This window comes from Melozone crissalis, unplaced genomic scaffold, assembly GCF_028551555.1.
Source record: "Melozone crissalis strain CALT ecotype California unplaced genomic scaffold, PUWL_Pcris_2 ptg000042l_1, whole genome shotgun sequence".
NCBI classification, from domain to species: domain Eukaryota; kingdom Metazoa; phylum Chordata; class Aves; order Passeriformes; family Passerellidae; genus Melozone; species Melozone crissalis.
Genome location: NW_026535820.1, coordinates 13,298,447 through 13,320,367, shown reverse-complemented (window position 1 = coordinate 13,320,367; position 21,921 = coordinate 13,298,447). Strand labels below are relative to the sequence as shown.

The following is a 21,921-nucleotide window of genomic DNA, read 5'->3' as shown; positions in this document are numbered from 1 at the left end:
CACACTTGGCTGCAGTTTCAAATTATGTTTAATGCAATCTGATAGTGGATTGCTGCTGACAAGTGGCAATCTCTTTCCACCTATTGTGGTACATTTCAGCTTTGCATGAAATCTAATAGAGGTGTGACCTTAGAATAAGTTGGATAATTTTGCTCATTTAACAGAAAGTTATTGTCCACAAATCATTACTTTCCTATGAGATCTTTTCATGTGGCTGATGATATGGCTACACTGTTTGTCATCAGTTGAGCCATGGAGTTTCAGGAGGCCCATACCTTTGAGCCTGCAGTTAAATGTGGTTAAATATTATTAGAATTTAATGTCTGTATGACTGTTTTTTGCAAAACACTGCCAGGCTTAGAGAAAAAAATCTTGAATTTAATGAAGATTGGAGTAGAAAATATATTGGCAAGTGAGTGTTTCCATTTCATCTCCTTTTATGTTGAAACTTAAGGTAGCTTCAGCACCATTCTTAGAGGAACAAAGCGTTGTTTGTTTAGTAAGTTGTGATTCTTTTCTTTGTGACATTGCATCTCACCTTCTAGAAAATTGTGTAACTGCTGGTTTTGACCCTATACTGGTTTGTTTGTTCAGGTGCAAGAGAGACTGGTATTTAAAAATCCCTGTTTAATGTATTAATTGTGCAATTTAAGTATTTCTGGCAAAATTCATTTGTGCAGGAAGAGGATAAAGTGTCAAAGTAGTTTGATTTATACAATAAGTACACGCTCTTTATCACCTTTCTCACCTCACTGGTTTAATTATCTTGGTCCTTCTGCTGCATGTTTCACTGTATCTTTCGGTTTTCCTCTAGTTTCAGCATTAGTCATAGCCTACCTGTAATTAATATGCATGTCTTCCATAACCCACATCATGAGATGTATAGAAACCTTACATATCCAACCCACTTAAACCCTACTTCTGTGACATGTTGGCAAAACAATGCCATGTAGCAGGAAAGCACAGGCAGCAATTCTGTAAGTTCATATCCTGTGAGGAACTCTGTACCACACACATATTATTTCCTTACTATAATCAAATGCCTTCAGCAATGCCTGTTTTTCAGAGTCCGTGCTAATTGCTATTTCTCTGGTTACTACTTAACATCTTTCTGGTTTACTTCTCTGAGATAATTGTGGGACAGGATGTCAGCTAGGCTATGAGTAAATTAACAAAGACTTCTTGAAATAGGGCATCTATTATCAGTGAATATAGAGCTCCATGAGGTATCTGCATCTAAATATCATTCAATGTTTCTGGTATGCCTCTGTCTTTCTCGCTCTTGTTTGAAACAGGCACTGAGAACTAGGGGATATTAGCACTGAGAACTAGGGGATATTACTTAGCTAAATCATCTGCTAATATGCTGGAAAATGTGCTGGATTTCACTGCTAGATTACAAATAGTGTTGTCAAACGTTTATCTCTTACTTACTGGGAAGGATGTGAAATAGCGAGAGTGCTTGTTCTAGCAACATTACCTCTACTGCTGTTTCCTTTCTTTTTAATTTGCTACTTTTTTTACTGTCTATTTATTATGCTAAAGGTGATACCCACTGCTAATTTTCATATAATTACTTTTTTCAATTATTAGAATTCTTTTGAAAACCGAAATATCCTCACAAGCCTGAAAATATACACTAAGTTTTGTGGTAAAAGACAGCTCAACAGTCAGATTGCTTTTAAAAATTATTATAGAAAATACTGTGATTAAGACTTTTAATGTTGTCTGATCACTGCATATTTGACAGATGTAGAAAACACAAATAATTCTAATGTTTTTTCACAGATTCAGTTATGAGTTTATATCAGTTCTTTTGTTAAGAAATGCCTGTCATTCACTCTTTGGCCAATACAGCTTATTAGCTAACATGAGCATTGTGTTTATTTAGAAGCATCAAACTTACTGTCTTCATTGCATCTAATTAATTTGTTTTGCACCATATTATAGGCAGATGCACAAGTACAATAATGATCTTGATTTTTGATTGCATACAATGCCTCTAGACATAGACTCAAGACAGGGCTGTGATTAAAGCACATCAATCAGTTGCAAACTGAGTTATCATCAGTAACACTTATGACTGAAGAGAGCACATTGATGCTGGATTGGTTCACTCCCATTTACAGTAACGACTAGCATGAAAATGCTGTTTTAGTAGTAGTCATTTTGTGTTCTTCCCACTGCCTACACTTCCCCCATTTCCCCTAATTGAAGCTGTGTTTTGATGTGATCTTAGCTGGCGCTGTTTCTGACGCTGTCTTCTGCTACCACGGCTTATTTTCTAGATGGGGAGCGATGGAGTTTTGCGCCTCAGTAGCTCCGCTCTAAATAACGAGTTCTTCGCGTACGCGGCGCAAGGGTGGAAACAGCGGCTGGCAGAAGGTAACTCTCAGCTTGCTCTCAGGTCTGCCCAAGGTTAATTGTTTTTATGAAGAGTGTCTCTTTTTTCTACATTTGAGGAGTACTTTTAGAATAGAAACTGTAATAGACCAGTAATTCAGCAAAAGAGAAATTGCTGATTCCATTTTGAATTTAGAGTACATTTTTGCAGCTTGCTGTGGCAGGTTATTTTGACAGTTAAAAAAAACCCAAGTATTTTCATCAGTGTCAGCCTTGGAAACATGAATGCATGCAACTACACCCTGCCAATATACCCTTGAAATACTGATGGTATATGGTAAATTAAATCTTTCTATGTTACTCTCTGTTTTGATTTTCATTAATTTCATTTGACATTGTTGGATGATTGTATCAGAAATCACTGTATGTCATCTTTGTATTTACAATTTATAATTATCCATATTAAATTAATCCTTGACAACTTTTATTCAATATGTTAGTATTTGTTTTTTAGGAGAATTTACACCAGAAATGCAGTTACGCATCAGACAAGAGATTGAAAAGGAAAAGAAAACAGAACCTTGGAAAGAAAAATTCTTTGAAAGGTTTTATGGTGAAAAGTAAGTACTGAAGCAAATAAAAGGATTTTTTTATATTTTCTTTTAGGAGGAAATGAAAATATAATTCTGTGCTTCACATAGCATGGTCATATGCTGTAAAACTTAATAAAGCAGTTATCAAGAGCAGTCATTCCCCAATATAAGAAGTTGTGGGTAGAATTATAGTCGTGTGTCTGCACTTGCATTACAATTGCATTTTTAAAGAGTCATAAGTCATCCATAAAAATTCATTCCAAAGAGAGCTTAAGACACAAGCATGTGAATATTTTTAATTATCTTTTAAAAGATAGCATTAGGGCAATTCCTCCCTCCTGCAAACTATAAATACAGCTTCTACAGTTGAGAAGACCAGTAGAAATATTTCTTTAATATGTTTTTATTTGTTTTATTTTTTCTAAGCTAGTTGCAGAGTTACTGAAATCAAATAGTTTTTGATTTTTTTACTGAGATGTCCCATTGGCCTGAGAAGAATGTATGACATAGAAAAAATGTTAGCTAGAGACAAATGAAAGTGACAATGACTAGTTTAATTTTAGAAGTGAGATGGAAAGAATAAATAAACACTTTTAATTGACTAAAATTAAATATAGTATCACTCCAGGTGCACAACTGGGGTGAGTCAGCACAATTTCATTGATGATGATGATGCAGCAATGGCATTCTTCAGCAGCTGAGGATTCAGTGTTTATCTTCATTTGTTTAAAAAAAATTAAGGAGATTCACATCTTCTTAAAATCCAAGATTTTTCCTTTTAGAAATTATTTTTAAAAGCTAATTCATCAATACTTAGAATTATATCTCTGTTTTTAAAAATACTAAGAATTTATTAGAAAGTATAAACTAGCTATTTAACAATTAGTGATTTTTTTCTTTTTATTTTTAAGTGTTTTTAATTATATCCCAGAACCACAGAGTGGTAAGGTTGGAAGAGACCACAGTCGTTCATCTGGTCCAAGCTTCCTGCTCAAACAGGGTCATCTCAGAGCACATGGCAGAGGATTGTATTCAGGCAGTTTTCCAGTGAGAGAGACTCCGCACTCTCTGGGCAATCTGTTCCAGTGCTCAATCACTGCATAGTGACGTTCTTCCTCACATTCAGGTGGAATTTCCTGTGCCTCAGTTTCTGCCCATTGCCTGGGAAGAGCCTGACCCCATCCTCTTGACACTCTCCCTTTGGGCACTTACAGAAATTGATTAGGTCTCCTTTCAGTTGCCTCTTCTCAAGGCTGAAAAAACCCAGCTCCCTCAGCCTGTCCTCCTAAGAGAGATGCTCCAGCCCCTCAATCATCTTTGTTGCCCTCCACTGGACCATCTCAAGAAGCTCCATGTCTCTCTTGTACCAAGGAGCCAGAACTGGATACAGCACTCCACCTGTGGCCTCACCAGGGCACAGCAGAGAGGCAGGAGCACCTCCCCAACCTGCTGGAACGCTCTTTGTAATGCTTCCAGAATACCCATGACCATCTTGGCCCCAAGGGTATTGCTGGCTCATGGACAGCTCATTGTCCACCAGGAACCCAGGTCCTTCTCTGCAGAGCTGCTTCCCAGTAGGTCAGCCCCCAGCCTGTGCTGGTGCCAGAGTTATTCCTCCCCAGATGCAGGACCCTGCCCATCTCTCCCACCTGTCAGGCTCCTTCTGAAGGGCTGCACAGGCTCTGGTGTATTGGCCACTCATCCCAGCTTTGTGCTGTCAGTGAACTTGCTGAGGAGGCATCTACCCCTTCATCCAATTCATTGATGAATAACTTAAACAATATTGGGCGCAGTATTGAACCGTGGGGGACACCACTAGTGATGGGCCTCCAAATACAGCCTGTGCCACTGATTGCAACCTGCTGGGATTCAGTCAGTTCTCTATCTATCTCACTGTGCTCAATCAAATGTATGCGTTACACTTAGCAGAAAAATTGTTCAATGGGAAGCATTATTACATAAGTTGTCTTAGTTTTGCTGTCAGATATTTTTCACTTAAGAAATCCAGGGCACAGGGAATCCTTCATATAATTGATTATCTTAAAGATTAACTAAAATGTTTCTGTAGTAACAGTACTACTTCTCACAATCAGCTGTCTTGGACCACTGGGAAATGTAGTGAAAATGAGGCAAGAAATGGACAGATCCATTTTAGTATTTTATTTTGTGCGCCATTGCTAGATGCTTTCCCCCCAGTGTATTTTTTCTACAGCACCTTATCTTTACATATAATGGAAATTCTAGGCTCTAATGTGTCAGACTGTCTTATTGTAAAGTGCTTAATTTCTTAGTCAAGAGCCTTGAGACTTCAGTTTAGTCCAGATGTTGATCCTTTTAGTATCAAAAAATACTAGTTGGGTTTTCAGATAAAGAACATAATGGCTTTTCATTATGCATGTCAATAGAGGAGTTGGTGACTAACCTTTCATGGAGGAAGGGGCTGTGTAAGATCCTGGTGTAGGGCCTTCCACAAGAAGTAGAAGTTTATTACCAGCAGTGCAGGAGTTCTTCAGTCAAAAATTGCTGTCACATGCACAGAGAATGATGCTCATAATTCTGCAGAGCCAGCAGTCCTGCTGTGCTGGCTGAATGCTGGATACCATGGTGCTTGGCAGATAATTGCTCAGTCTGTGATGATACATGTCATTTGGTTTCTTAGGTTTCTGACATCAACATTGTTATGCAAAATGTCATATTCCACATCATTTCCATTTTGACTGAAGTATTGAATCTAGTCCTCCCTGCCCTATCCCCTGCTTGCACTGTTTCATTGCATTCTTCTGCTTGGCTGTCATGTAGACAGATGTACTTTGCTCACCTAAATGCTTTTCCTCATTGTTTACTCACTGACTGGTAGCTTTTACTGTAGATTCCACCTTGTGTTGGTTCATGGGGCAGTCCTGTGCCAGGACAAGAGCTGGACTCAGTGATCTTGTGGATCCTTTTCAACTCAGGATATGCTGCGGCTCCGTGATTCTCTTACCTTTTTTCACTTTGGTTTTTAAACTAGCTTTCAGTATGATTGGGGTGTGTTTCATTTCAGCTATGTTGATTTGACTGAACTCTCAGAATTTGTAAGCTTCCCCAAGCTTTTTCTCACATTCACTATCTGCAAAATGAATCTGTCTTGCAGGCTAACTTGCTCACTTTACAGAGTAGTATTTTTGCTCTGACTGAAGTGAATTTGATCTTCTAATATTCCATAAGTAAATTCAAGTTTCACCTTCTACTTAGGGAAGGACTATTAATAGATGCAGAATCTCTGTAAGCATTTTTATGCACTCCAGTTGATAGCAATCAAAGACTTTAGGGTGCCTTTTCCCTGTTGGCTCTCAGCATTGCATCTTTTGCTCTTTTCTGTACCCAGGCTGTTTATCGTGGCACTGTCAGTTGCAGTTTGCTTCTATCCATTTTTGTTTTTTCCACTTTCTCATATTTGTTCATTTTTCCCCTCTCTGACTTTTTTCAAAATACAAAATATTATTCTGCACTCATTTATTTAGGGTCAGCTGATGCATCTTGCTAGAAATCCACATTCTTCTGGCTTGTTGCCCCAAGATGGCAAGGGTTTTACTCTATTATGTCAATATATTATTTCTTTTCTCACTTTTGAGAGTTACATGTCAGGATAGTACTATCAGCTAGATCAAATCTTTAATTTTGGGTAGACCTCCTCCAAATTTTATTGCTGATTTAATCCTTTTCTTACTTTGGTTCTACCCCCCCCCCCCCTACTATTTATCACAGCACTAGGATATCAGCATTCATATATCCTTGAGTAGCTTTTTGGAGTTTTTTTACTGGATGACTGAGTGCCCTTACTTTACCAGTTGAATCCTGTCCTTAGCACTTTCATTGAAATCTGCTTGCTGCTGCACTCATATTTTTTGTGCTGTTTTGCAAACTTTGGGTGTCTTTTTCTCTAAGGGAAAAGACAGATCAGCTGTTTATTTTGCAATCTGAGATTGCTTTAAACATGCTGATCTTGAGCCTTCTTTAGAAAGCCTTTTTCTTCAGTTTCTTCTTCAACATAGTAGTATTTCCAATACTGAAAAAAAATGATTAAGATTCAGTACGTGTTCTGCTGACCTTAATCTGCTTTATCTTATTTCCCTTACAGTTCTTTATCTTCAATATGTTAGAAGAATGTGTGTATTTGTGTAGTGTCCACGTGACAGTTTCATTCACCTTTACTCTGTCCTTCATTCCTTTGCTGATTTTCAATCCATGAAGATAACCATCAAGCAGTATCTTTTCATGATGTAAACCAGCTAGAGAAAATGGACCGTTGATTCAGTTTTCAGTGATGGAGTGGATTTTTTTTTCCTTTCCCATTTTCCTGAGATAACTTTGTCTCCTTAACACAAGGAATTCTAGAGGAAGTTACTTACTTACCAAAACCCTGGTAAACTAAATTTTACTCACCTAAACTTACAGCCTGAACTTAGACCACGTGGGGAACTTATAGTCTATACAGAAGAAAGACACATCTTCTGAAATGCATTCAGTGTGGGAATTGTGAATTTGCTGCTCTGAATTGCTCTCTAGAGGATCCTTCCTCAGTGTATTGATGGCAAAGGGAGACTTTGTTCATTATTAGTGTCTAGTTGTAGGCAATACTAATAATTAAATGTGCTTTTTGGGATGCCAGTTCCAGGCTGGGTTGGTTTGGGGTTTTTTTCTTGGATTTACAGCTCTCACTGTAATACATCTGTTCAGTGTTTTTAAAACGCACGGCCACAGATTTTGGTTTTTTATGTGTTCTGTACTTTCATCTGAATAGGGCTTTGTATATCTGTATCCTCTGGCTACACACTGACAAGCAATTTTTGCTTCCATAGCTTCTGAATATCTTTTATGCTTGCTTGTTTCCATTTTATTCTTTATTTTCTGATTAAATGATAACAGAGATCTGTTTAGTAGATTAGAAGATCCTTAAGACCATGAAATTTCTTTTAAGGCCTCCCACCAAGCTTTTGTGTATTTTCTACTATTATGGAATTGCTGAGGCATAAAGTCTGCTTGGAAAATCTTCTTAAAGGTGCTGAGCGTCTGTACTCCCACTGGCCTTAGAAGGAAATGAGGATGTCAGAGCCCATACATTTTTTAAAACAATCTTTTTTTTTTCATCTCTTGGTTTTAGTTTTGGGGCTTTTTTGATGTTTTAGTTCTGCTGAAGTAATAAAACTTTATTTAAGCTAGTATTTTCAGGATCAAAGATAAGAAAATCTTCAGAAGCACACATAGTATACATGGTTCCTTTGCACTTCATCTCTGAGAATGAATGCATAGATTGTAAATATGTATCTTTTAGCTCCTTAAGAATGTTAGACTTCTTTCATATTCAGCTATGTTGACCCTAAAAGCAAGTGAAGGAGGGGAAAAGCCCCGAGTTCCACCCCTTAAGGTAAACTGCTCCCACTAGGAGATGATGCAGTTGTGCATTTCTTCTGCAATGGATGCTGTACCAGTGTTGCAATATTGTGCTGGTATTAAAAAAAAAAAACAAAACAAAACAAAAAACCAACCACCAAAAAAAACAACAAACCCAAAAAAAACCACCAAAAACCAAAAACTGGAATGTAGACAGAGAGATTACTTATATTAAAAATATTCATGGTTTTTAACACTTCTAAGGAAATCTCAGTAGTTAGGTTTCCAAAATACATAAAACTGTATATAAATTAGTTACCCACCACTTAAGCAAGCCACTATTGTAAACTTGAAAATATGTATTTTTTGGAAATAAAAAATGTGGGTGACAAAGGTTAGCCTATTCCCTTATCCTTAATGTGATGGAAATACCTATTTTAATTTCTGCTTTTCTTTAGGTTGGGAATGTCAAGAGGAGAGTCAAAGAAGCTCACTGCAGTGCAGAGCAATAATGAAGATGAAAGCAATTCTTTGTGCAGATCTTCTGGCACACCTGGTCCTTCTAAGCAAGCAACCTTTGGGGATCAAGAGGAGAAAGGTGCTAAAGTTCAAGCTTTACCAGAGAGAGATTATAGTCCATCTCATTGTAGTATGGAGCAGGTTCCTGTCAAGGATCTAACAGCAGATTCTGAGGATATACTGATACCTGAAGAATCAGTAATTCAGGAGGAAATTGCTGAAGAGGTCGAGACAAGTATTTGTGAATGCCAGGAAGAGAACCATAAGCCAGAGCATGAGTTTTCTGAGGAGTCTGTAAGTCCAGCTGGCACAAATGAGGAAACAGAGGCAGTACAGCTTGCAGACAGCACTGAGTCCTGTGTCATGATGAATGATGTAACTGATACTGCATCTCGCATTGAAATTAAAGTAGACTTGAAGTCAGAATGCCCTCAGGAGGAGATGTCAGTTGTGATAGATCAGCTGGGGGATTGCATATCACCAGCACGATCAGCTTCATCCACAAACTCTGTCAGCGGTACAGCTGACAAGGATTCTGAGTCTGCAAAAGAGCTAATTGTGCCAGAAATGCAAAGTGCTGCTCTGGAAGGCTCCTTGTTCACTGGTGGAGGCATTGCAGTGGATATGGAGCTTCATAGTGACCCTGAGGAGCAGTTGTCTGAGAATGCTTGTATTTCTGAAACTTCCTTTTCCTCGGGAAGTCCAGAAGTTTGTATTGCCTCTCCTGGAGGAGACACTCAGTCGACTTCAGAGGAGCCCTGTACTCCAGCATCTCTTGAAACAGCTTGCTCATCTGAAGTGTCCAGTTCTGAAAATATTGAAGGTGATATTCAGCAGAAGGCCAGTGATGAAAACTTGAACACACCCTTAATGTCGGAAATCTCTCCGATGTCCACCTCACCTGTAACCTCAGAAGCATCTTTGATGTCAAATTTACCTTTAACATCAGAGGCATCACCAGCTTCTAATTTACCTTTAACATCAGAAACATCTCCAATGTCTGATTTGCCTTTAACATCAGAAACATCTTCAGTATCTTCTGTTCTTCTAACTTCTGAAACATTTATGACAAATAGTTTGCCTCTTCCATCAGAGATATCTCCAGTCTCTAATTCCCCAAGCAGTGAAAGACTTACTCTGCAACAAAGGAAATCACCTTTGTTGGAAGACTCCCTTCCCACTCTGAAAGAAGAAAGCTCTGTCATTCCTAAGGTGGTTCAAGAAGAGAATCTTGTTCAGCCAAAACAACTTCAGAGTGCCCCTGAAAATATGAAAGTTGGTCCACTAACAATTATACCTGATACTTCAGTATTGGAAGAGTCCCAAAGCAAAAACCTCGGTCATCAGCCATGTAAGACACATTCTGAAATTGAGAAATCCTACATTGCATCCATCCCAGAACACATTCCTCCAGAGGTGATCAAAAATAAAAATCACAGTGTTCAGCAAAGAGGTGACAAGAAAGGTACGCTCTTGCCCTCAGAGGTGTCTGTCTTATCAGAAGGATCACTTGGCAAAAATATCGAATTGCTTCCATCAAAGGCACATGATAAACTATATACCTCATCTCTAGAGAAAGCTACATTCTCTGAAGTGTGCAGAAGTAAATCTCACAAGCTAACAGGCAGCACCCAAAGTCGTCTAGAGAGTTCACATTCTTCCAAGTCTTTAGAACCCACAAAATCACCAGAAGCAAGAAATGAAAGTAGAGACCCAGAGATCCCAAAGAGGAAAACAGCAGAACAGCACGGTTTTGGAATCTGTAAAGAGAAGAGAGCTAGGATAGATGATGATCTGCCTACTCGCAGTGCTTCCTCAACAAGCCCATCTGATAAAGAACAGCCGCCCAGAGAGGAGCCCCGAGTTCCACCCCTTAAGGTAAAGTAATGAATAAACAGGGTGGCTTGGAAACAAAATGTTTATTGTGTCCCTCTATGAACTGCATACAGGCACAGTACATGGTATATTTTTGGGGGATGTATAAGGGTTGTTAGTACTGATGGTTTTGCTTTACTATTGCATTTCCACCATGCCAAATTACTTCTGGTACAGATATGTATACACTTGTTCAGTAGGGTTCTTTGCTAGAAGATTGATTTTGTTTGTGGCAGAGCTCTCCAGGATCCATTGGTTTAATCCAATTCAAGATCTTCCCCACCACTCACATGCAGCACTTGTTTTTCTAATTTTATGCTTGTTCCCATCTGTATTTTGTGCTTGTTCCCATCTGTATTTTGTGCTTGTTCTTCTGTGGATGTCTTCTCCAGCAAGCATGGCGAATAAATGTTATCATAACCATTACTTAGAAAAATAACCAGCACCTTTATCCAGCAAGAGAACCAAGAGCCAGAATAGTTGAAGATCCTTTTGCAAGCCTAAGGCTTGGGGTAGGCTGAAATATAAGATTTCCCTGAAGAATTAACTGGAAACAGACCTATCAGGGGGAAGTATCTGATTTATGTATATATAGATACCTTTGTTGATGGCAAAGCAAAGGGCAAAAAAATACACCACCTAAGCAAGCACTCGTGTGTGTATTATACTGCTATGTAAGAAAGGATATTTCAGTTGAAAAAGGTTTTTTTTCAAAACAGAGAGTTCTGTAGATTCAGTTATATATAGGTTCAGTGTTTTGAGCCTTTTAATTTCGTACTTGATGACACCAGCCAAGTTTAAGATCCAATTTACTGTATTTAAGCCATTGACTTTGCAATACTAGTTCCTGATTATTCAGAAATGCCCTTTTCTGCATTTATTTTTAACTTCTGCAGTCACTGAACATTGTTAATATGGCCGGGAGGGCAAATAGACTAATAGGCTTTAATCACTAGTGCAGAAGCATATTTCAGTTAATTTATTTTTAAGAGCAGTGATGCAATTGGAAGTTAGCCCCATTCTGAGTTTAGTGATATTCTTTCATATTTGGAAGGTTCTATCTAGCCTAATAAATTCTAATAACTCTCTAAGAATAAAGGAACTAGATCACTAGGGAATAAAGAAAGGTCATTACTATAATAATAATAATAAAAAATAACCAAGTACTTAGAGCTCTAGGAGTTCTGGTAAAGCAAAGTGGAAACTGAAAAGAGTTGCTGCTGAAACTGAAAGCAGAATGTTTTGAAGAATTGTGGGCAGTCAATTCTAGTGTGCTTTTTGTGTAAAAAAAAAATGGCTCTTGTATCATCTCACCAACAAAAATGGCTCTTGTATCATCTCACCAACAAACCCCTATCATTTGCAATTAAAGGAGGAAAAAAGAACCCAGTTCTTCTAAGTCATTCTGTTGTATGGCTGTCACTTCCCATCATATCTTATGACTACTTTTTCTACAAATACTACTTAGTTTTCTACTCAGTTCCTTTCAGAAGATAAGTCATAGCATTAACCACTAAGTCCTATTGCTAGAGACAGCCAGTAGACATATGTCCATTTTAAGAAATTGAATTTTGTTTTTCCAACCTTGGGGTATCCTGAGAGATTGTATGAGTTACAAAGCGGTTCCAGGGTTCTTAATCCTGAAAAACTATATGCCTAATTGGAAACATCCTAATAATTCCAGTGATTTTACAGGTTATTGTTTTGCTTAAAGTGCTAGGTATTTAAATTTTTTATATTTGTGGGTTTGCTATTTATAGTCTTGAGGATTTAATTTTTGAGGTGTAGTAATGTAAAAGTTATCCAGGGATGTACTAAAGTAAGTCTCTTAAAAATGCAAGTGAAGAAAGAAAAGACATATCCTTTAGTGATTTACTTCTTTTACACCTTTTAAATCCTCCATCATGGAAGTTGGAAAACAGGCTCCGTGGAGATACCACTACATCCTGTCTAATGGCAAGATTTGTTGCCAGATTTATAAGCAAAACACAGCCTTAATCACTGGTGACCAGGGAGAAGGGCATTATGTGATGGTTACTTTTTCACATGTTTGCAGGAAGGGGTTGCTTGCAAGTTCTTGTCCAGTATCACTGCACGAGGCTTGCTGATCATCTCAGGTGGATGCACTGAATATAAAACAGGTCTGACAAATTGTATCTGATAAGCATCATGCTGTCATCCAGTTCAATCTTTCTTCCTGTCAGAAGGATCAGTGTGAGTAGGCTAATACAGGTGTCAGTTATTCACGCTACAGGATGATAAAATATTGAAGCATAAATATCATTAAGTTTTAGCAGGTTTTTGTCCACCTGCATTGAACAGTTAATTCCTTTCATTACCTTTCTCTGACCCGTAAAGAGACAGCTGGTTATTTTAGTGAGTTGATGATCTTATTAAAATTTACTGGGTTTTTTTCTTTTTCTTCCTTTAGATTCAGCTTTCAAAAATTGGACCACCTTTTATCATCAAGAGCCAGCCTGTTTCTAAACCAGAACCTCGAGTTTCCCCAAGTACATCAGTCAGCAGTGGGAGAAACACTGGGGCTAGAACTCTGGCAGATATCAAAGCAAGAGCTCAGCAAGCAAGAGCCCAAAGAGAAGCTGCAGCTGCAGCAGCCGTGGCAGCAGCTGCCAGCATAGTCTCTGGTGCAATGGGGACCCCATGCGAAGGTGGGAAGACAAGAACGCTGGCACACATCAAGGAGCAAACAAAGGCCAAGCTATTTGCAAAGCATCAAGCCAGAGCTCATTTACTCCAGACTAATAAAGAATCAAAGTCACAGTACAGCTCAAAGGAAAGTAGTACCTCATCTCTGGAGATACCAACGACTACTGACACGAAGATTGAAGGTTCTACTGGTGTCATTATAGTTAATCCTAACTGCAGGTCCCCTAGCAACAAGTCTTCTCATCACCGTGAGACCACCACTTTATTGCAGCAGTCCCTTAACACAGCTACATTACCAGAAACTGCTACTGAGATACCTGTGCACAGTTCTGATGAAAATATACCTGTGCCACAATTGTGTGAGAAAATTATTTCATCTACCTCTACTGAAAGTAACAGTGTGCCAGTGCTTTATAATAAAAGTTCAGTCTCTGTGTGTGTTTGCAGCACTGCTATGTCTGGAGCAATTAAAGAACTTTCTTTTGCAAGTTCTGTTGATAAATCCTCTGTGTTAATGTCTGTTGACAGCGCAAACACAGCAATTTCAGCCTGCAATATAAATATGCTGAAAACCATCCAAGGGGCTGATACTCCATGCATAACTGTTGGACCAAAATGTATTGATAACAGTAATGTACCGGTCTCCATAGACAGCACAGTCTTGTCAAACGCCATCGATGACAAAAGGTTGCCAGTGCCCAGTAGCAATGTGAATAACGCGGTCTCCGGTCATTATGCCACTGTGCCAGCTTCATCTATTGCAAGTAACTTGCCAAATCATCTCGCTGGTAGTTCTGTGCTGATTCCCCCAGTGGGGGCTACCAACAGATTTCCTTCTGATAAGATAGCCATAACCAGGTGTAGCGAGCAGAGCACTGTCTCCATCCACACTACCGTCAGGTCAGCTTTAAGTTGCAGTGAGGCCCTTGCAGCAGCAGATTCTGTTGCAAGGCCACCTATCTCAATGTTTACTGGTAACATGGTGACAATAAACTCTTATGATAACGCTACTAAATTGAATGCTGATCTCTTAGAAAAAAGCTCTGGAGCACGAAGCCGGATGGATCTCTCTGGTAAATCTCATCCACTGAGCTTTACACAAACTGCCATGAATAGGTCGATACCTTGTAAAGTCATTGTTGACCACACTACGAACCAGAATTCCAGTCTGTCACTTTCTTCCTCTATTGAAAACGCAGAGAACAGCATTGACCTGCAGAGCAGACCTGTAAGGACAGAAGCTGCCTTACAAAGTATAGCTTGTCCTCAGGTGTCTGTCATAAGCAGGCCTGAAGTGGTTGCTAATGAAAACCTTGAGCACAGTTCCAGCTTTATTGCCATTACAGCAAAGCAAGACAGCAAAAATTTGCAGGCAGGTTGTTCAAGTCTTCGAGAAGTGCCTCTTGCTCCTCAAGATAAATTAATTGAGGTGGTTACTACCAGCCAAGGCTTTGCTGAGCAACTGAGAGGTCCTTCAGCACTGAAAAATGAAGCCAATGCTGCCTGTGCCAATCAGTACAACACTAACAATAGAATTTGTTGGCGTGATGAGGAGGCAATGAATACAGACCAGCCGGTGGTCAGCCATCTTACCTCTGGTAAGCATAAGGAGTACACAGAGCAAAACTGCTTGAAAAATGTCAAAAGCGAACCTTCCAGTTACACACAAATGTCAGAACTGCAATCCAGGAGTCTTTTGACAAGCATTGCTGTTCCCGTTAAACTGGAAACTAATGAGACTGACAAGTGCTTCAGGATGGACACCGAGGATTTTACGGTTCCTGAAATGCCTGCCCAGAGTGCAGAAATAGCCACGAGTGTGCAGCCACTGCAGACCTCCAAGACATCCATTGCGGACTCCATGGAAGACTCCCTGTCCCTGACAACGGAAACCCTAAAGAGAGTGACGAGTGCCGGGGGCTCCAGCTGTCGCTTGTCGTCAGTGGAGGCCAACAACCCCTTAGTGACACAGTTACTGCAAGGCAATCTGCCTTTAGAAAAAGTGCTGCCACAGCCCAGATCAGGAGCCAAACTAGAAATTAACAGGCTTCCCTTGCCTTTGCAAACTACCTCAGTATGTAAAACAGTAGTGGCTGAGAGAAATATCGTTGAACATGCTTCCAACTCTCCTAATCCAGATGGTAAAGGATTTACAGCAGGCAGCATAGCCCCGCTACAAATCAGAAAGCGTGAAAACCATCCGAAAAAGAGGATGGCCAGGACTATAGGGGAACATGCTCAAATTAAATGTGAGCCTGGGAAGGTGTCAATGGACACAGATGTTAAAGTGGCTCCTTGTGTAATTAGTTCCAGCATGAATCAGCTAGGGCACGGACAGCCATTTAAGCAGGAGTGGCTTAACAAACACGCCATTCAGAGCCGGATCACTCACAGCCCAGAGATCAAGCAGCAGAAGAGACCGTTGCCTTCATGCAGTTTCCAGCAGAGCTTATTTCACATTGATAAAAATGGCAGCTTTCACGCAGAAGCCAGTACCTCACATAGACAGCATTTTTACCAAATGTCCATGGCTGCAAGAGGCCCCATTCCTACGGCAGCTTTGTTGCAAACTACTTCAAAAGGCCCACCTGGCTGCAACTCATTTGCTTTTAGCAGACACCTGGAACAGAAGGGTTTGGGAGACGTGAATATTTCTACAGCAGCTCACCAGCTGAGGCTAGGAAGTGTGTTTTCCCCTAATATTCAAATTAAGGAAGGTGATGACATTGCCAGTGCCTCTCAAACTCTGCAGAGTAAAACATTAACGCATCCCCCTGCTCCCCCTCCGCCCCTGCCACCTCCTCCCCCTCCTCACCCAAATGCAGAAGTCCCCTCTGATCAAAAACAACCGACAGTTACTATGGAAACCACTAAAAGACTTAGTTGGCCTCAGCCAGCAAGCATCTGTAGCAATATAAAATCTGAACCTATTTCTTTTGAGGAAGGTTTAAGCAGCAGCTGCGAACTGGGCATGAAACAAGCTTCCTATGATCAGAACGAAGTTAAAGAACAGTTAAAAGCATTTGCATTAAAAAATGCAGATTTCTCTTCCTATTTACTTTCTGAGCCACAGAAGCCTTTTACCCAACTTGCTGCTCAGAAAATACAGACGCAGCACCCACAGCAGCAGCAGCAGCAGCAGCAGCAGCAGCAGCTCTGTGGAAATTATCCAACAATACACTTTGGTAGCACAAGTTTCAAAAGGGCGGCATCTGCAATTGAGAAATCGATTGGGATTTTAGGAAGTGGTTCAAACACTGCCACAGGCCTGTCTAACCAGAACGCGCAGATCCCGGTTCAGAAATTTGCTGACAGCAGCAACGCCGACGAGCTGGAACTGAAATGCTCCTGCAGGCTGAAAGCCATGATCGTGTGCAAAGGCTGCGGAGCCTTCTGTCATGATGACTGCATAGGGCCTTCCAAACTGTGTGTAGCTTGTCTGGTGGTGCGGTAGGAGCTCAGTCAAAGATGCAGTATCCCTTATAAACGTGGGGGAGCAGGACAAAGGAACAGAGAAATTGGAACAGTTTAGGCCACTAATGGTTTGCAATTAGTGGATTGATTTTTTTAACTTTTTTTTTTTTGTTTATTTGGTTTTTTGTTTTGCTTTTTTTCTCCTACATGGTGCTTTCAGAAATTAGTTATTCTGCCTGAGTGCCATTTTCTAGGAAGAAGAGGAAACCTGTAGAAGTAGTTTAAAAAAAAGATAGCCTTGTTACTTAGGCATCTATGAGCTCTCTTGCTGTGCTAAAAAGAAAAAGAAAAATGCATTAATGCATGTAATTCGTAGCTTCTATTTATTTGCACAAAGTGCAGCACATTTTTTCTCCACTGTTTGATATTTGATATGAGCTGCAGGTTAAAGATCAGTGGAACAATAGCACTGTAAGAAGTGGAGTAACTATGCAGAATGAATAACACACTGAAGAGCAGCTGGTGTGAGCGGGGTAGTGGCAAGGTGTGGGGTGCCGACCATTGTAGATTCTAAGTCAGTTTGCAGTCTTTCTGCTGACAAGATTGTTTTCTTCAATTGACTTTCACTATCTAGGGCTAAAATATAGTCACTTCACCTAACAAAAGAAATTTTAAAAAGGAATTTAGATGGTTAGAGAAGTTTCCTTATGTGCCTGCCAGGGACCGTGGAACTCAAATCTTACTCATCATCTCTTCTTTGTTGATTCCTTGAGAAAGATTTGTGGTGAGTTAGCGGGACCAACACTGGAAACACATCGGCTTCAGCAGAGTCTGGAGAAGGTACCTTCTCTGCTGGAGATTAGAAATCTCTTTTCTCTTCCTGTTTCTCGCTCAAATGGTCTTTATTTGTATTTGCCTCTCTAATCTGTCCACTAGGTTTGTTAGTCCCAAATATATATAAAATTAAGGTCAGACATAAGTCATTGGTTCTCGAGGTTGTAGTCTTTTTGTGGCCTAAAAATTATGCATTCTTCTGATGAATGAATAAGGAAAGATTTTAATTACATATTGGTTGAATGTTAGCTTATCATTTCTTTTTCCTCTTATGTGAGTTACTGTATCTAAATAACATCTGAGAGTTTTGCCATTTAAAGTAATTCTTAGAAGTACTTGCAACACTGACTTTGTTTTCTTTTTTTTCTCTCAAAGAAAGTCAGACCCCTTTTAGAAATTTGGAAGCAAAGTGTATTTTTAAAAGGGATACTGCATCTTTAAAGTAATCTTCAGTAGTTATCCAGTACTGTATTTACATTCAGGACTATAGCTGCATTCCAGATGTGCTAGCCACCATAACAGCAGAAAAGAAAAACGGTGATTTTGGAGTCCTATTCACCTAATAGGAAAATATTATAAAGGGATAAAGCACATGCAGTTGCTGGGGAGATGAAAACACTTTGGGTTTTTCTTTACTCCCACTTCCAAGAACACAACATGTGGAGTTCAAGTCACCTGCCAGTATGTGGTTGGGTCTGCCCAAATGTCAGCATCAAGAGAAACAGGTTTTTTTACCATCACAGTAGAACCTCACTAATCCAAAGACCTTACAGCCTGCCCAAGAAAACTGATTTTCCTTGCACAGTTTTAAGAGAGCAGTGTAGTAAGAATGTGTGAGATGTAAGACTGCTTGGTTTCTTTGTGCAGCGAACTGTTGCGTTCTGAAGTACCAATGTGAATGATAGAGCTACATTTAGGAAATGACAAGTATGCTGTATTTTAGAGCATACTTTTTTTGTCTGATCTTTGTGTGCTTTTCATCAGCTGTAACTGGTCTCCCTGGCTCAGGGGCATATTAGTGAGGTTCTGCTGAGTGAAGGAACCATATTTATTTTCTTGCGGGACCATTTTCACAAACATGATAAATGCCGTTTGTTGTCTTAAAAGTGAGCTGGAATATCTACAACATACATTCCTGTCATAGGAAGCTCTATGGTGCACCTTGATGTTCTCTTTTATTGTAATTAGCAACATATCAATATTATTTTTGACACTGTGTAGTACAAAGGCCATTTGTAATAACTAACAAGTTTGTTGCTGATACAATAATATTTTCTTTTTTCTATACAAAAGTGCTCCTTAATATGACATGTGAACTAAGGAACAGCTTCTCAGCACTTTCAGGTCTTCTGGTAGGAAAATAAGCCAGCCAAGCAAAAACCTAAAAGTAACCAAGTGAAAATTAGCATCCACTGCTATGCCAGCTGCGGGTGAAACAGCAACTGGGCAATACTCATGAATAAGCATGAGTGTAGTCAGTTAATGTATATCAGATTCATAGTTGAGGAGCCTTTGTATTGGAATTGTATTGCATTGTATTTATACTTGGTAGAGCTAGGATCTTCTATTTAAAAAAAAAAAAAAAGAGAGCAACCAGTCTTAGACTTCTATTTACCTATGTTTATATAAGCCTGCTGGGAATTCTTATTTCTAGCTCAGGTTTTCCTGTCCACAGCACATAAGTCAATATTTGTTTGTACTTGCATCTTGAAATAGTTCTTGTATCGACTGACATAATACAGAAATAAATTCCGGCCACAGCATAGTTTTCCTTTGTTCGGAGGGTAAGGGTGTGACTAATGTGGTAGGTCACTCATTCATGTCATGTTGTCATTTTTGTATCAGGATTGCAACTTGCATGTGTGAGGTCATGATAAAATGTATTTTAAATGGCATTAGACTGGATGGTGCTATGTTACATTATACAACTGACCAAACTCTTCCATAGTGCAGTTCCACTCCTTTCATTTTGGAGTCATTGGAGATGCACCAGGAATAAATTCAAGCAATTAGTTAGCAACGGTGGTGAAATGTTGTTACAGAATACGTTTAGGGTATGAAAATACTCAAAAGCAACCGCGGTGATGCGAGAGCCTGATTGAATCCTAGCGTGACTGAAAACCTTACGTGGATTTTGGTATCACACAAATGCCTAGGGGAGAGTGACCTTAGGCCTTTGGTAAGAACACAGTCACATTTAGACGTTAATTTTGAATTACTCCTTTTTTTGTTGTTGTTTGATTGTTCAGGTTTCAGGCTCAATGTCATTGTGTTTTCTGATGACCAGGCCGTTTGCACCGTGGGTTGTTAATAGTTTATGCACTGAAAAGTGGTGGAAGAATTACTTAAGAACACACTGCTCTGTGTTTGTGTGTACGTACGTATGTGTCCCAATGTCCAGCATGTATAATTTACCTTTTTTCTTTTGTTTTTAAATCTCAAAAATTGTTCCCCTACCCCTGGAGCAGCACTTTTGGGTGAGAGGGAGAAATGCTTTTTTCTTTCCTCCCTCTTTGTTGTTTTAATTGCATACCTGTGAGATATGCAGATAACGTTAGGGCATTTGCAGTGAGTGTGTTTGTGTGTTTCTGTTCCGAAATAATTTTCCAAGCAGAAACTCCCTTTGAAATAATGTTGAAAAATAATTAAGAAATGGTGAACTGGATGCTCCCTGTTTGCATTTTATTTATCTGCTGAGATCTAGTACATGAAATAGCATTTAAAAGACAAAAATAAAGGTTGAGCCATAAAGTGAAAGGTATATTCTCTGTACTATAGACTTTCTTCTTGAGGGTGGTGCATGTTGTCAGGGTAAGCTACAGAACGTGCAGATGGTTTTTCAGGGCCCTGCAATTCCTTGCACAGTTTTTAAGCTGGTGCATATGGTGCTTTATAATGCAATTTCTGAAGTAAAATTACCTTATGCTGCACCCCCTTCCCCTTGTGAACACACGCACAATTTCAGAATCGTTATTGTAGCCTCTGGTTTAGCAGTTTCTCCAAGGTGTGGTGAAGTACCAGGATAAACACTCGAGATGAGCTGAGAAGTGTCACCAAAAGGGATCATTTTAGCTGACGCACATGAAGGGCCCTGCTCTGAACACTGAATGACTTCTGCAGTCTCCTGGCAGCAGGCAGTGGCTCATCTTCCGTGGCTCTGCGTAGCACCGGGGGGGGGAAGCAGCCAAATATTCAGTGGCTTTATCATGGACCTGTGTGGCTAAATGTTTCTGGATCTATGAAATCCTGTTGTCTTCGGTCATCATGCTTTGTCACTGTAAAACCAACGAAAAGAAAAAAAAAAAAAAAGGCATTTTTTAGTCTAATTTAAGGAGCTGCTTCTTTTATAGCACATAATATTTCGCTTTGTACTATATTTGATAGTTAAAGAATAATTTAGTCCGTAGAATAACTTTGTTGTATTTGTACTGTTCATGAATGTTACAAGAAAAGTGCTTTACTTTGTTGCCATAATTCTCTTGTACTGCTGTAAAATATTTTTTCTGCTTTATGGAAACTTAACTCGGTTCACATTTTCAGTACAGGGTTTTTTGTGTGTATGTAATTTTTTTTTGTCAGTATTCTGAATGTTTACATCTGTTCAACATTAGCCATTCTATGCCTTTATAGGGCAGTATTACTCCTGCAGTATAACAGCAATGTGAAATCCACTCGTACCTAACATGCATGAGAAATACAGATTTATTGGGGAGATCCCTAACGTGCATAGATACTTTTTCTATCTGCATTCAGTGAAGTAAATACCCTCCTTCAGTCCTCTACCAAAGAAAATGTTATCCCCACAGGACAAGCTCGGAAAGTGGTTCTCTGAATTTTCAGAAGGGGGTGTAGTTGGTTTCAGCAAGATTGCTACAGTTTAATGCTGTTATGCTTTGCTTTGTTACCCCACCAGATGTGACTGGGTGAAATAAGCATTTTAGCAATTTTTTGTGTTTCAAGACAGTGTTTTGTTTAGAATTCAGGGATCATGCTTTCTTTAATGGTGCTGTTTGTTTTATTATTTTTTTTTTAAGAAAACAACCTTTTGTTGCCTACAGAAATGACCATTCACAAAACCATAAATTAAATAAAATAATTTGTCTTCATAACTTTTCTCCCTTTCCTTTCCCCTTTCCCTGTCCCTTGAAAATAACAACTTGGGCTTCAATATTAAAATATTCTGGAAAAAAAAATAAAGAGATAAAATAATATTTGTCATTTGTTTATTTATTTTATGTTCAGTGCCTTAGGCAGGAGATCCTCCTTGTGCACGTCCGTTGTATGTACAGGTTGATGAACTAGA

At 39.3% G+C, this 21,921-nt stretch overlaps 1 protein-coding gene across 3 annotated transcripts in view; it reads left to right on the top strand.

Annotated features, from left to right (window-relative positions):
* ASXL3 (ASXL transcriptional regulator 3) overlaps positions 1-17,449 on the top strand; it is a 122,212-nt gene extending 104,763 nt beyond the window's left edge. For all 3 annotated transcript variants that reach the window (XM_054284596.1, XM_054284595.1, XM_054284597.1), the window contains 4 exons: positions 2,289-2,385; positions 2,858-2,963; positions 8,768-10,706; positions 13,135-17,449. In XM_054284596.1, the coding sequence (XP_054140571.1) occupies positions 2,289-2,385; positions 2,858-2,963; positions 8,768-10,706; positions 13,135-16,824 (5,832 nt within the window). In that variant the 3' untranslated portion in view covers positions 16,825-17,449. The remainder of the gene's footprint in view (positions 1-2,288; positions 2,386-2,857; positions 2,964-8,767; positions 10,707-13,134) is intronic.
* The last annotated feature ends 4,472 nt before the right edge of the window (positions 17,450-21,921 follow it).